The following is a 15066-nucleotide window of genomic DNA, read 5'->3' as shown; positions in this document are numbered from 1 at the left end:
ATACACCAAAAAAGCTTACTGTTGGTTATCTCCTGCAAGGGAAAATTGGGATGGGAATAACTGAGCAGCAAGGCAATCGTGAAATTATTACTCATTTTGACCCACCATGTTTTTATTTATTTATTTAACCAAGAGCGTGTTACCCATTTATAAATAAAAGAAAAATCTAAGGAAGCACACACATTCTTTCCTCCTCCCTGATTATTTATTCTTTTATTTGCTGTAATTTTAAGAGTTGTCACATATGTTTGAAAAATTATATTTTCTCTAAACTTATCTCAAATTGTCCATTATTATTAGGTAGCATATAATTTAATTCAAGCATCAGATCATTCTGTATGTCTCTTTTTCATGATCTTTCAGAGGAAAATATAATCATTGTTTGCAATTCGGACCCCAAATCGTTTCCAGCTTAACCCTAAACTATCTAATTAAATGAACTTTAATTAATTATTGCCAAAACAAATAGATCTGTGCTGACCTTTGCTGGCAACACTGCAACACACTTGGAATCAAATGGTTTAGGTCTGGCTAGGGAAGGTGATGACTTTGGCCTCTGGAATACTAGGTCTGGAGTCTATGACTAAGCCAAAGAGGCAGTAAAATAAGGTCGAGCAGAACTGTGTTAAAATCATCCAGATGTCATGAACAAGTTGACAGTCACTCATCTGTTTTCCATACGTGTCTGTAAAGTGACACTACGTCTTTATGATCCTTGTTCTGCTGTTGACCAGAGCGATCATGCGTATATATTTTCCTTTGAACAGTCTGTACCTTCTATATTGTTGTTACAACATCGTCACCATGCCTGCTGTGGTACAGTAAGTGGAGAACAGACCACACAGAAGAGAGGAAACTAAGAACCCTGGCCATCAGAGTCCATGGTTTCCAAGCTATCCAAATACATGAACATATCTGTCTGAACATAATGTTATAGGTAAACACTAAATAAACCTCCAGAATTGCTCTGAATCTTGCTGCTAGAGTCCTTCATAGAAGAGGTGTGGAAAGCAGAGAAAACATATATATATATATTAAACACGTTCTTATAGAGCAAGTATGCAGTGGCCAAAGCAGACTAGGAAAGATCACACGTTAAGCCACAAGTGAAGTCTAAGCAATAATAATTTGTTAGTTTTGGTGAGTGGCTAACAATTTTCATGCGATGTGAAAAAGCATTTAACCGATTTCTCAAATTGAGCTTAATTAATTTGGATGAATGTGTTTTTCTTAATAGAAATGTTATGATTCACAGCAGGTTAAGTTTAACATCATTTATGCTCCCAACACAAGGCTTGAGGCATATGGAGTAGGATTTGGGGAGCTTTTTGATGGACGAGGTGAGAAATGTCTTAACAGGGTGCGGTAGAGATTGAGTACAATGTGTCACATCTCGCCTTGCCAAGTACACTGATTGGTTATCTATCAGCTGATTGTTGTGCTTTGGGGATATTGAAGAAACTCACGGGTGGCTTTTGTCCTAAATGCTATTGTTGCAGCTGTGACAAGCACTTCAGTAGGTGGAGTCAACTACATTAAAGAAATAAACTACACTGATTCATCCTTCTCTCCATTCCCAGCAACTCATGAAGCTCCACTGATTCATGAAGCGCCATCTCTATCCTTTCATCGCCACCACCAAAGGGATGATTGTCAGAAGTCTCCTAAGTGGCTTCCTTATTATTGTTATTTTTTAAATTCCAAAGCTCTCCCCACACTCACAACTCTTGCCAAGAGTCACCAGAACATGCCTTTTGATCACGCCTTTTCCTCATGGAAAACCTCCAGATGCTTCATTTTACTACCTAATGAAATCTAAACGTCTCCACGAAACTTCCAAGAACATCAGTCACAAGGTCCATCTCCTTATTCAAAATGACTTCTCACTGCTCTTTTTTTTTTAAGATATTTATTTATTTATTTTTGGCTGCGTCGGGTCTTAGTTGTGGCATGTGAGGTCTTTCGTTGCGACGCGCAGGCTTCTCTCTCTAGTTGTGGCACACGGGCTCCAGAGCACGTGGGCTCTGTAGTTGAGGCGAGCGGGCTTAGTTGCTCAGCGGCACGTGGGATCTTAGTTACCTGACCAGGAACCGAACCCACTTCCCCTGCATTGGAAGGCGGATTCCTAACCACTGGACAACCAGGGAAGTCCCTCACTGCTCTTTAATATCTTTTTTTCCCCTATAATCTGCTAAAGAGGAGGGGAAATTGAGAAAGGTAAGACAGGTAAAGAGTGGGGAAAGAAGAAATTAATTAGCATTTTTAAATTCCAGTTCCTTCTGACCTTGTCTCACATATAATTGAGAAAAAATAGACAGTGGATGCATTTCCCCCCTTAAAGAAACTGAAGTTAGGAGAGGTTTGCCCAAGTTACTACTTGCCCAATGCTAGAAAGCGGAGGGGTGGAGCTGGGATTCTGACCTAGGTCTGCCTGAGACCCTCCCTTTTTCCAATACCCCATCCATTGTGCTTAGGCAGGCTGCCCCCTCGCTCCCCACCTCTACCAGCCAGACCTGGAAGGCCCTACTTTCTGCCTCACTTTCAAGATCCAGTTCCCAAGACAGTCTACCTGAGCCCTCCAGACCTCCCTAAGCCTCTCTGTCCTAAACTGCCCGAAAACTTAGTCCCTTTCCTTGACCCCCAAATTGGATAAGAAGTCCCTCCTCTGTGTTCCCATAACATCCTGTTTCTATCATACCATGTATTTCTAAGTAAACGTTTTTACTGATATATAACAAACATATAGAAAATTCACATATCATAAGTATTTAGCTTGATGAAATATCAAAAAGCAAAATCGCATCTGAAACCACCAAGAACGAGAAATTACCAGCACCCAGAAGACCACCCCCCTCACTTGCCCTCTTGATCATTATCTCCATCCTCCCCTCCCCAAAGACAATCAGATCCTGACTTTTAAATGGCTTTGTTTTGTTGGTCTGCTTTCAAATTTTATATAAATCAAATCATACAGAGTGGTTTCTATGTTTGTGAGATTTACTCCCTGTTGTTGCATGTAGCATATAGCATTTTCATTATAGTATGGTATTCCATTATATTTACTCATTTATTCATTATATTTATGCATTTTGCTGTTGGTGGGCATTTTGAATTGTTCCCATTTTGGGGCTAATATAAATAGTCCTACTGTGAATATTATTGCAAAATTTTTATTGAATATATGTGCACTCTTTGGGGTGCATATACCATCGAGTGAAACTACGGGGTCATATGTTATAAATATGTCCATCTTTATTTAGTAGAAAATGCCAAACAGTTTTCCAAAATGGTTGTACTGATTTACACTCCCACCACTGCAATGTGTATTTCCAGCTGCATCTCATCTTCAACAACTGATAATGTCTACATTATAATTGCAAATTCTTTCTCCCTCCCCACCCCCCTTTCTCTTTCTCTCTCTTTGCCTAGCACAACACCTAGAAGGTATCTTTGTAAAGGTCTGGAGAAATAATAAGTGAATGACTAACAAGCACACAATTGTTTGCTTCTATATTCTTGTTATCACCTTTTAGGTGACAACATTTTGCAGAGTATGTAGTGGTTACAAACATAGGCTTTGGAGCCAGACTGTCACGATTTGACTTCTAACCTAACCACGTCCCAGCAAATTACCTTTTTGTGCTAGTTTCTTCATTTTTGACATCACAGGGCTATTCTGAAGATTAAATAAATTTTGTATAAAGTACTTAGAAGAACGTCTGGCATACAGTATGAGCTCTATAGTATAAACTATTATTACTGTTATCTAACCCTTAGGGTCTGCATCCCATTAGACTCCCTAGAAATGAATTGGTTGGTGAGAATCTTTGTCATCCCCTCTGTGAAGCCTGCTCTAGGTAGCCAACCCCACAGAGAGCTTCTGGACTTCTGAGGTTCCCTTTACCCTTCATTCATCAACTGCCTTATACCATGGGTAGGTACCATGTCTCCCCAAGTATATGGCAAATTCCCTAAGCATGGTACTTGACTTATATTCATGGTAGCAGTGGTTTCAAAGTCCCATTTTAACTTGTGGGAATCTTAGCCGAATGTTCCCCCAAACCCATATTTGACCAGCTCCACCACTGAAAAACTATGGAGAAGTGAATTGTCCCTTTTACCAACCATAACGCTCAAATGTAGTTTCAAATGCTGACAGGGATGTGCCCCACAGCCCTAGATAAAAGACACCTCAGCACATATGCTATTTGACCTCATAGTGTTTAGTAAATATTTGCCTTTTTTTTTTTTTCAGTTGACCCCTTTTTCTTTCTGGACTTCCCTGTTCTTGCCCTGTTCCCTTCCCACCCACTTGTGTTTGATTTAATCTCCTCCTGTTTGTGTGACACTTGGGACTCCTCTGGCTCTTAGCAACTCTCCAGCAATGCAAATCAGATCTTACATAGTGACTGACTGAAGCCATAAACCAAATTTCTACCCTTAAACAATTAAAAAGCTTTGTAATCCATGATTAACCCCTCTGAGTTATCTATAATTAGATGGGAGAGTCGCTGGCTGCAAGACTTATGTTCAGATAAAAAAAGTGATTTAAGTACTTACTGTTCAAAGAGGAACTCTTAACTGTTATTGATCATGAGAATGAGGGGGAGATATGCAGAAAGGCTTTTTGTCAGGGCTAGCATCAGTCATTACTAGGACTTTAGATTTTCTTTGTCACCAGTTGTCGATTTTGGCATTTGGGTTTGGTAAGGGGTTTACTATGCAGCTAATGTCTGTAGGGCAGAGCCGTAACTCAAATGCAGAGCTTGATCTGGGGTTCCCCTTCAGCAAGAAGTCATTGACTCAAGAGAGACAGACTAAGTGATCTCCAACACCTGTTCAACCCTTACAAGCCTTCTGGGAGAGGTGAGATATAAGAGCCATGATAAAAGGGAAAATGATCATTACTTTCCCTGGGGAAATCCCTGTGCAAACTAAGAGGTCAAGGTAGAGGGTGTGCAGTAGGCTTAGAGCAGCAGCAAGGCCAACTATTGGAGAATCCCGTGTATGCTAGGAAATTTGTGGAAGGCCTAGAAAAGTGAAAAAGTCCAAACAACTTGGACGCAAGATGATTATCTCCTAATATCAAGCCCCTTTCCTTTCTCCCACAGGAAATATTCCAATGGGATGAGCTCTAGGAAAGGCCTCTGAACATCAGTCGGGTGGGCCCATGCAGTACTGGGTGCACACCAGCTTCAGTGGCTTCTGGTACAAACCAGGGATGTGCCTCTGCAGGGTCCTTCTCTGAGCTGACACTGGACTTGTTTCGGCTCTGGTTACTCTCACGAACCAGGAGTCCTGCCAGCTCAGCATTTTGGGAACATAGCCATTTATGACAAACATCTTCACCCTCTTCAGTGGCATTCTCATATACTTAGACTGTTATCTTGATTTCCATTTCGACAAACTGCTTTATTGAAAGTCTGTCTTTCCCACCAGGATCTGTAAGGGCAGAGATTTGTCAGCTTTGCTCATTGCTTTATCCCCAGCACTCAGAATAGAGCCTGGGCACAGGGAAGGCACCAAGTATTTGTTGAAAGAATTACCTGTTACTTCAGACAAGCCAAATGTCAGACAAACAGCCAACTTCACAGGCCAGGCCATAAATATAGGGAACATTACTTCATGGCTGTCCTTGAGAGAGTTAAATTGACAAGGATTTGTTTGGATGGATTTATGGGTAATGACTGACGTCATAAAATGCTGCTGAGAAGCCCAAAAATAGAAACTGGCTTTAGAGAATCCCCTGGCGGTCCAGTGGTTAGGACTCTGTGTGCTTCCACTGCAGGGGGCATGGGTTCTCCCTGGTCTGGGAACTAAGATCCTGCAAGTCATGCAATGCAGTCTCCCACCAAGGAAAAAAGTAATAATTGGCTTTAAGGCTACCCTATTCTCTCCTAGAGTCAGAAGTTGATGCTATTGGAGGCATCAAGCCACTGAGTTGTAAATTACAGCAGCATTTCCCTGGTTTTAAATTTTAAACAGATCTACTATTGCCCCCTTCACTGAAATTTACAAAATAACACACATGACACAATTTCTGCAAATATTTTTCAAGGTTTTATTGCAAACCAAAGTTGGCTTATCACACACAAAAAAAGGTGTGTGGTAGGGAGGGGGGAAAGGACTGTACATTATTATAACCATGTTAATTACAGTACATTAAAATGGTGGTTTACATTACAAACAAGCCTGTAAGTTTAAATATACTAGTGTTATAACCCAATGTACAGACTTTCTTTATACAATACACATAATTATCAGGAATGCAAAAAAGAAACAAAAAAAACAGAAACATAAATAATGCCCATTTTACAGGTGATATTTTAAACAATGAAAACACCAGGCTCTGACTGACAACTGGGGCATTGGTCCATAAAAACCTTTTCTAAAAATAGAAATATTTGTAGCAGCAATGCTTCTTTAAGCATCTGGATACAAGTCATTGCAAGACCATTTTCGATAAATTTTAGTTATTAACTATATCTCACACACAAAAAAAACAGCCTACACATAAATTTATCTTCCAAATATGGAAGAAACAAACAATGTCCCACGTTGTAGTGTCCTGCAAGTGTCACATTGATGCTTATAACTGAGTCCTTCTGTGAGCAAGCATACCACACTCATACGGCTGATCACACAGGAAGTCCACAAGGAAAAACAGAACGGAAACACACGGCAACAGGAAGAACTTTGGAGCTAACACGATCTCATCAGAAAAGGCACGTTTCATAAGATTCGTTACATCACGGCCCGGGACAGACCTTCAGAAGCTCCTTCTCAGAACAAGCGTCCTCCTTCGAATGAGACCACTGCACCTGTCTGGGGCGGCCCTCTACTGCTCACTTCAGAGATAGCACCACATTGGAAGGAAGAATAAGGAAAACCCCACGAGCTCACCGGGGAGGATGTGCTCTTCGAAAAGCTTCCAGCGAACAGTGTGCAATAAGATTGGCAAGATGTGCAAGCTTCCAGGGATGTGCAAATTCTCTTCTAAGATGTCCTGTCAGCTGGCAGCTGCTCTGCCAAAAGGCTAACTGAAACATTTCAAAAACGCCCGTAAAAATCTTCCGCAACCAACCCTAAGACCATTCAGAGGAAGGAGTCCACGGGAGGTGCGTAGGAAAAGCCCAGGAAGGCCTCGGCCGCTTCCTTGACGCTGGCTGTGAGGAGGATGCTGTCGGGCGACCGACCGATGGAGTTGGGGACCGGCTCTTCAGTAAACTCGGGATCAAAGTGCCGCAGGTCGCTGGGCCCACTCTGACGCAGGAAGGGAAGAAAGCAGACGCCATGTCAAGAATTCACAGTGGAGGCAAGAAAGGGAAATGCTCAGGCAGGCACCATATGGCAACTTCCACCATCATCAACCATTTCCAGCACAAAACCCAAAGGCCACACGAAGTTTAAACTATGAGGATAATGTTTACTTTCTGTCTTTTGCTACTGCAATTTATAAAATGTGTTGAAAAATAATGTGAGCTTTGTTGGGACAACAGTTCTACTTTTTTCTGTGGGTAAAATAATGGCTTACGAATGCCAAGTTATTCCTTGAGGGCCCTTCTTCCCCTTCCACCACTACCAACAGCAACTCTAACTTAAAGAAATGCCCTTTGGACCTGTGCACACTCACGAGAGAGATACTCACCACATTTGGGTTAAAAGGGGGAGTAATCTTCTTATTAATGAGATCATCCCAGTTAATTAGGGAGAAGAAGATGTGATTCTTAATCTCCATCTATTGAGAAAGAAGCACGAATTTAGAAGAGTGAAATTCAAGAAGGGCAGTGAGGTCTAGTGCTCTACTCATACAGCCCAGGAGGAGAGGAAAAAATGACTCACAAAGTCATCCTTGGCACCAAGCCTCTTTGTCCTGTCCTTCTGCAGGAGGCCCTCCAGGACGTGTCTTGCAGAATTTGTAATATTTGGCTTCAGCTGGAGGGGTTTGTTCAGAATGTTGTCGTACATCTCAGCTGTGTTTCGGCTATAAAAGGGAGGCTGAAAGAAGCAGGAAGATTACTTACTACTTAATTGGAAGTTTTGGAGAGCATCCATTACCAAGAAAGACTTAAACGTAATATATGAAGCTGGTTTTGACAAAGTCTATCACTTGATAGGTTTTCTTTACCCTGGATTTTTAAGTGTCTATATTTTGCCACCCTTATCAGGGGGTAGATGTTAATAAGCCATGTTTTTCACTCTCACATAGGTTAAGTGTGGTCACACCTAGTAAAATGTGAACTTACAGAAGAAAAAATCCACCAGGTAACGGTTTACCCTAAAATACCTATAGCTTAACCAATATGCCTCTCTCATCCGCATTTGATAAGCTTATTGATAGAGGGCAAGACGTGATGATCAGGTCTGCAATGGGGCTTGTGTGCCCAGATAAGTCTTAAGTTTTACGACTACATTCTAGGGAGAAGTGTATCAACCCAGGGCAATACTCCATGATTTTCAATGGGCTACTCACCAGGCCATACAGCATCTCATATAAGACGGCCCCCAGACACCACCAGTCCACGGTCCTATCATAAGGCTGCTTATGAAGCACCTCAGGTGCAAGATACTGAAAGACAGACCGGGAAAAGAGAGTTTAGAGCCCCTGAAACTAGGCAATCCCAAGACCAGGCATGCACTTTGAAAGGGCTGAGAGACCCTGGGTCCACTTGGAGGAAGGATATATTTCTTTAAACTACTTCCTGATAAAACTGCTGGCTTGGGACTTCCCTGGTGGCGCAGTGGTTGAGAATCCACCTGCCAATGCAGGGGACACGGGTTCGAGCCCTGGTCCGGGAAGATCCCACATGCCGCGGAGCAACTAAGCCCGTGAGCCACAATCACTGAGCCTGCGCGTCTGGAGCCTGTGCTCCGCAACAAGAGAGGCCGCGATAGTGAGAGGCCCGCGCACCGCGACGAAGAGTGGCCCCCGCTCGCCGCAACTGGAGAAAGCCCTCGCACAGAAACGAAGACCCAACACAGCCAAAAATAAATAAATAAATAAATAAAAATTTTAAAAAAACAAAAAACTGCTGGCTTTGAGGCTGACTGGCCACTTACATGTCCTGATACTCTGAAAGCTATTGGGCCCTCCTAAGATATCTTACTTAGGGGTTTAGAAACCTTTTATAGCGTGGATCTTACAAACAGCTCACTTTAATTAAAGCAACGTGAGGCCTTGGAATTTCTCATGCCTCCGACAGCCAGTGTATTTTACTTGCACTGAACTGGACTAAAACATCTCCGAAAACAGCTTACGCTTTTCAGTAGTTAAAAGTGTCACTGCAGTGATCCCTTCCTGGAGGAAGGGGTGGACCAGGCATCCAATCAAGAGTTCGCCTACCTCCGGTGTGCCGCAGAAGGTAGACGTCGTGCCATTGTGTTCAATGTTCTCCTTGCAGAGTCCGAAGTCAGTAAGGACAATGTGTCCCTGTGAATCCAGCAAGATATTCTCTGGTTTTAAGTCTCTGTAAAAAAAAAAAAAAAAAAGAATAGAAAAGTAGTCGTATAAGTTAATTTCACCGCATTAGCAATCCTCCGTAAAGATCATTACTAGGGCTACTAGGAGCACTTTACATTCACTGTAGTTGTGTTAGTGAATCTAAAAGGGAGTCCTTGTTCTGTTCACCTATTCTGGATGAGGCACAGTCCTCATTGGCTAGTTCCCTTGTGGCAGGGAGTCAAAAGATGGGTCACATGCTGGGGACCTGGTTTTAGGTGACCAAGTTGTGCCCAAACACAAATTATTTTAAGGCCCTGTCAAAGGCCGGGCTATGTCTCCTTTACACAAGGAAGGGAGCTTTCAGAGGTCTTGGGCTCACCTATAAACGATGTTCAGGGAGTGCAGGTAACCCAAGGCACTGGCTATTTCAGCAGCATAGAACCGAGCCCGTGGTTCCAGGAAGCATCGCTCCCTCTGGAGATGGTAGAACAACTGTAGGAGATAGAGCAGAATTAGCCTGGGTTGCCAAAAACCCAGGACAATGCATTGAATCTGTCTTGACATATATAGCTAAAGAGGACAATTGCAGGAAGTGGCCCTAAATAGTTTATAAACTATCTGAAAGCTGGCAGGTTAAAGGAAATACTAAATCTGGTAACTTTTCCCCCACTAATTATCTTTTTAAAAACTTTCCTCTCAAATTAAAACAAAGCAGGCTATGCATGGACAGCCAGGGGTCGGCTCCCATCCCCTCTGCTCACCTCTCCACCGTTAATGTAGTCTAGGACAAAGTACAGTTTATCAGCCGTCTGGAAAGAGAAGTGAAGGCCCACCAGGAAAGGGTGTTTCACGTTCTTCAGGAGGACATTCCGCTCCGACATAATATGTTTTTCCTAGAAAAAGGACAATGAAGATTTAGTGGCAAATTTTAACGTGGGGCCAAGATCACAAGGTAATGTCTACTGAATGTCTATCTCCAAGGCCATCTCATACCTCCTTCTTTTTCAGGATCGCTTTCTTTTGTAAAACTTTGACTGCATAGAATGCTTCTTCGGCTTTGTGTCTTGCCAGGAGAACCTGAAATTTAAATTCAAAATCATTTTCCTGTTCACATCCAGGGAGATGTAAAATGAGCATATGAAAGACTATAAATAATGAGAGCTTCAGATACGAAATTACCTTTCCAAAACTGCCCTTCCCGATCACTTTCAAGAAGTGAAAGTCAGATGGTTTAGCATGAGGATTGGATGATGGGCCCAGGTTAATTTGCTGAGAAGGACTTGGCTGGAAAATAAAAGGTTTTCTTTTAATATCCTTGCTTCAAAGGAAGATAGCGATTAATAAAGTACAGGCAATGCAAAAGGTGGTACATCTGCAAATGACAGGGGCAGGTGCTCAGACATCTATAAACACATTCCAAACTACTTTTCATCCATACATGCGAATATTTCAAATGAGAGTATGGAAATTGTATATAATCGTGTTGTTCTTAAGCAGATAACTTTTATGAAATATGTCTTTTAAAATACTCCACTGACTCATACTTAAGTGCTTACGTCACTTGTTTGCCATGAACCAACGAGGCATTCCTGCCTTGATACTAACTGCTACTTTATAATTCATCAACATAGGCAAACTAACTGACTCATTTATAAGATTCCTCCACTGATGCATCACGAATAGAGAACACTTACTGGAGGAGAAGGGTTGGCATTCATGAGCTCAGGCTCCTGAGGCTGGGAGATTTTCAAAATGGACTGCACTTCAGGGCTGCAGAGAAGAAAGGAACAACGTTGAACATCCTGACTCGCCACACGAGGGCAGACCAACACCAATAGTGAATTTCTGGCTCAACCTTTCCAGAGAATTCAGTGTTTAAAAACACCCAAATCAATTACTCAGTGAGAGAAAATAATAGCCAAAATGATAAACCCAGTTAAACACAGAGGGTTGTTCTTCAAGGAGAGAGGGGGTGAATTAGGCAAACATGAAAATTTTATCGGGACTACCCTGGTGGCGCAGTGGTTAAGAATCCCCCTGCTACCGTAGGGCACACGGGTTCGAGCCCTGGTCCGGGAAGATCCCCCATGCCGCGGAGCATCTAAGCCCTGCGCCACAACTACTGAAGCCCGCGCGCCTAGAGCCCTTGTGCTCCGCAACAAGAGAAGCCGCCGCAACGAGAAGCCCACGCACCGCAACAAAGAGTACCCCCCGCGCACCACAACTAGGCATGGGCACAGCAAGGAAGACCCAACGCAGCCAGAAATAAACAAATGTATAAAAAAGAAAATCTTATCTTGCATTTCCAGAACAAGCCAAATCAGCAAATTCATTGTAATGCTTTAAATGTTTGAAATAATTAGAACTTAAAGAGAAAAGGGATCCCCAGCCTCGGTAAGTCGTAGGCTTCCTGATCAATATATTGATGAGGATGTCTTTACCGCTGGTAAATGGAAACTTCCCTACTTATCTTTATTTCCCCACGTCGCCCCACCAAACTTACTGTTTGCATGCATAGGAGTTATTGGCAATCTTCTGAATAAAGTCGTTCAGGCCCATCCTTCTCTGTTTCATGAAAGCTGCGAATTAGAGGAGAAACGTTTATACGGCTTTGTAACATCCGACGCCACGCACACCAGTCTGATCCGGGACCTTCAAAACTTTCCACCTGGCGTAACCTAGAAGTCCAGTCGTGTTCCTACACTCACCGATGAGAATTGCCACCATGCCCCTCATCCTGGAGTAAGTGAGGGTGTCCCTAGCAGCCTCGGTTTTCACCGTCATCACCACACAGAGGGAAGCACGAGGAATCGTCAGACACGGGAGACCCGCTCAGCCAACGCTGCGCTCCGGCCGCGCCGCCGGCTTTATATACGTTCTGCCGCCGCGAGGGCGGGACCCACAAGACATGGAGGAGGCGGCGCTGCCCGGCCCCGTCGCGACCCCGCCCCCGGCTGCCGCGCGACTTGCCCGGCGGCAAAGCGGCCGGCGGCGGGCGGTTCCGCCCCCGGCGAGAGGGGCCAGCCCGGAGCGGGGGCGGGGGGCGCGGGGGGCGCGGGGACCGCCCCGGCAGGGCCCGGCGCAGGGCTGTTGTCGGCCTCGCTCGGCTCCCGGGCCGGAGAGGGGGGAAACCGCCGGCGGAGGGGGTGGGGAGGGAGGGAGCGGCCGGGGTAATTTTCCACCTTTCTCATTTATTCCGTCCTGCGAGGAAATCAGAGTCGCGGCACATCAGGAAATCAGAGCGCTTTCTGCCGGGTGCGAGGCGATCGGGGTGGCTCTGTGCCCGCTCTGCCTTCTCAAACTCTCAGCTCGGATTCACTCCCGGCCCTGGCGCCGACCCCGACCCTCTCCCCTAATCCGCAAGGCAGCCTCCGCAGCCCTCGCCGGGCGGCCGCGCACCACCAGCTGAGGTTATCTCTCGGGCGCAGGGCGGCAGCGCCGGGGGAGGGCGGCCCCGCACGCCCTTATCTCCGGCCCCAGCGTGGGGCCAGAGCGCCCGGCGCGTCCCCGGGTTCCCGCCGCCCTCCTACCCCTTCCCCATATCTCCATCCTTGGTACTACCCCAAATACCCAGCCCCTCTCGCCCAATCCGAGCAACTAGTGGAGGAGTTGGTGAGACAAGCCCCCCGCGTGCCGGCAGCGGCGCTTACCCAGTCCGGTCAGCAAGAAGGACTCGCTCCTTTTCTGCGCCTCGGCCCTCTTTTTGTGGCGGGGCCGGAGCAGGGACTCGAGCCTGGCCCTGGCCAGCGCGCCCTGCATCTCCCCCATGGGCAGCGGCGGCCGGGCGCGCAGCGGGCAAGGGCGACCAGAGAACACTGACGTTTCCTTGAAGGAGCCGCCGTGACTCAGGCCGGGCAAGATTTCCTGCCCCGAGTCCCAAAACAAACAAATGGCCCTTGTGCACGGCCGACCCGCTTCCGAAAACGCCTTTTTTGTGCTTTTGGCCCAAGCCAAGCAAGGCTGAAAAATCCCAGAACTTGGAAGAGGAGGAAGGAAGGAAAGAAAGAGGGAAGGGGGAGGGAGAGAGGTCAGGAATGTGGAGGGGAGGGGGCGGAAATAAAATTCGTCTCTGCACTAAAGGAAAAAAAAAAAAAATCTGCATTTCACTTTTTTTTTTTCCCTAAAGTAATCTTTGGGAACATTCTGTCCTTTCCGCATGTAATTTTTCCCCTTGCCTTTTTAATCCCCGCCATGCCAAAAACACGTGAGGAGGTGGCAAGTTAGGGGACAGACCTGGCGTGACCCTGGGGCGGTGCGGAGTCGGCATCCCAGGCATGGACGACACCCGAGGTTCCCTCTCCCGCTCCCCGACCTGAAAACTCCGCAAGGTCGCATCCCATTGTCTTCAAATCTCTTAGTTTGTGCTCGTCTTCCCTACCCCTCCTCCGGTTTAATTCAGGGCTGACCCCGCAGTCTTCTAACAGGTTTACCACCTCGCTCTTTCCCTCAAGTCCCAGATAACTTGTGACTCGTTAACTCCTGAAAGATTAGCCGGGAGCCTCCTCCGCTCCAGAAAGTAAGGGAGGGAGGGAGGGAAGCTCTGCAGAGCAGCGGAGCGGTGCCTTCCAGTAACCCCGCCGCTGGGAGATGCCCGGGAGCTGCAGTCTGACCGCCGGTGGGAGAACTCGCGCCAGCGCCGGCGGGGAAGCCACGAGCACACCCACTGGGCCAGGAGCGGGGAGAGGGCTGCAAGTTACTAAGTTTGCAGGGCCGGGTACCTGGCGCTTGTCAGGGATGTCTGCCGTGCCTGCCCTGCCATGACCCCTTGCTGCCAGCGGCCCTGCCATTTAAGGTTGCCTACTGGATCTGACACACTCCGAGCTACTAACTGTCAAACCAAGAATACATGTGAAGCGGTTTTTCTTTGGTGCTGGGCAGGAATTTGTTTCGCAAACCAACCACCTTATTTGCCTTAACGTGATCTGTAGCCTGAACTGCTTTACAGCAGCCTCAAACTGGCAGAAGAGAACACACATCCTCTGTGCTGGAGACTGGCTGGGAAAGTTTGCTCAGCACCCACTCTTTAAAAAGCACTTACTATTCCCTGAAACTGACACTCCAACCCAAAGCAAGGTTTAGGAAACTCCAAATCACAGTAACTGGCCCATTTCTGCTTCCTCTTTCATGGATTCTTCATATAACATGACTTTGTTATTGCCAGTACCCCCGTATCCCACGCTCCACTTCAACTAGCCTAGGCCAGCCCTGCTCCCACCCGGTTCCTTCCCCTTTTGAGAGAGCAAAATTTTTGAAGAATGACCAGAAACACCAAACTGCACCAAGATTTCTGCCTGTTTGTTTTTTAAACATTAGATTAAGAAACCTCCAGCGACTCACCTCCTGTGCCCTCCCCATGCCAAGTAACCCCAAATCCTCTGAAGCATTTTTGTTTTACCCATTTCATCCAAATTATCTTAATAAAAGCAGACAAACCTTTCAAAGGGGATTTTATAGCCTCCTCTTTCATTCTTCAGGTTGCCTAGGATATGAAGCTTGGGGATTCCTTTCTGGAGGCTGGAGGTAGAGCTTAGTTATGGCTGGGGTAGCCTCCCTGCTATGTGCCTGATAGGGCTGGAAGCTGAGATGACAAGGGAGCACGAGTCAGAGGCGGCTGTCCCAGCTCT

The 15066-nt window shown here is 45.8% G+C and overlaps 1 protein-coding gene across 4 annotated transcripts in view; it reads right to left on the bottom strand.

The window, feature by feature from the left end:
• Nucleotides 1-6047: 6047 nt before the first annotated feature.
• The window catches only part of SGK1 (serum/glucocorticoid regulated kinase 1), a 110913-nt gene continuing 101894 nt past the window's right edge, over nucleotides 6048-15066 (bottom strand). The window contains exons 1-12 of one of the 4 annotated variants that reach the window (XM_068550937.1): nucleotides 14876-15059; nucleotides 11946-12021; nucleotides 11137-11212; nucleotides 10622-10726; nucleotides 10436-10519; nucleotides 10204-10335; nucleotides 9822-9934; nucleotides 9344-9467; nucleotides 8474-8569; nucleotides 7843-7998; nucleotides 7649-7738; nucleotides 6048-7263 (exon numbers count right to left, since the gene is read on the bottom strand). In XM_068550937.1, coding sequence (XP_068407038.1) covers nucleotides 7096-7263; nucleotides 7649-7738; nucleotides 7843-7998; nucleotides 8474-8569; nucleotides 9344-9467; nucleotides 9822-9934; nucleotides 10204-10335; nucleotides 10436-10519; nucleotides 10622-10726; nucleotides 11137-11212; nucleotides 11946-12021; nucleotides 14876-14909 — 1254 coding nt within the window. In that variant the 5' untranslated portion in view covers nucleotides 14910-15059 and the 3' untranslated portion in view covers nucleotides 6048-7095. Of the gene's footprint in view, nucleotides 7264-7648; nucleotides 7739-7842; nucleotides 7999-8473; nucleotides 8570-9343; nucleotides 9468-9821; nucleotides 9935-10203; nucleotides 10336-10435; nucleotides 10520-10621; nucleotides 10727-11136; nucleotides 11213-11945; nucleotides 12022-12150; nucleotides 12326-13092; nucleotides 13340-14875; nucleotides 15060-15066 lie in introns of those variants that run through there. The other 3 variants (XM_068550935.1, XM_068550936.1, XM_068550934.1) reach the window with 3 other exon arrangements.

This window comes from Eschrichtius robustus, chromosome 9 (assembly GCF_028021215.1).
Source record: "Eschrichtius robustus isolate mEscRob2 chromosome 9, mEscRob2.pri, whole genome shotgun sequence".
Taxonomy (NCBI): Eukaryota; Metazoa; Chordata; class Mammalia; order Artiodactyla; family Eschrichtiidae; genus Eschrichtius; species Eschrichtius robustus.
This window is presented reverse-complemented; position numbering and strand designations above follow the sequence as displayed.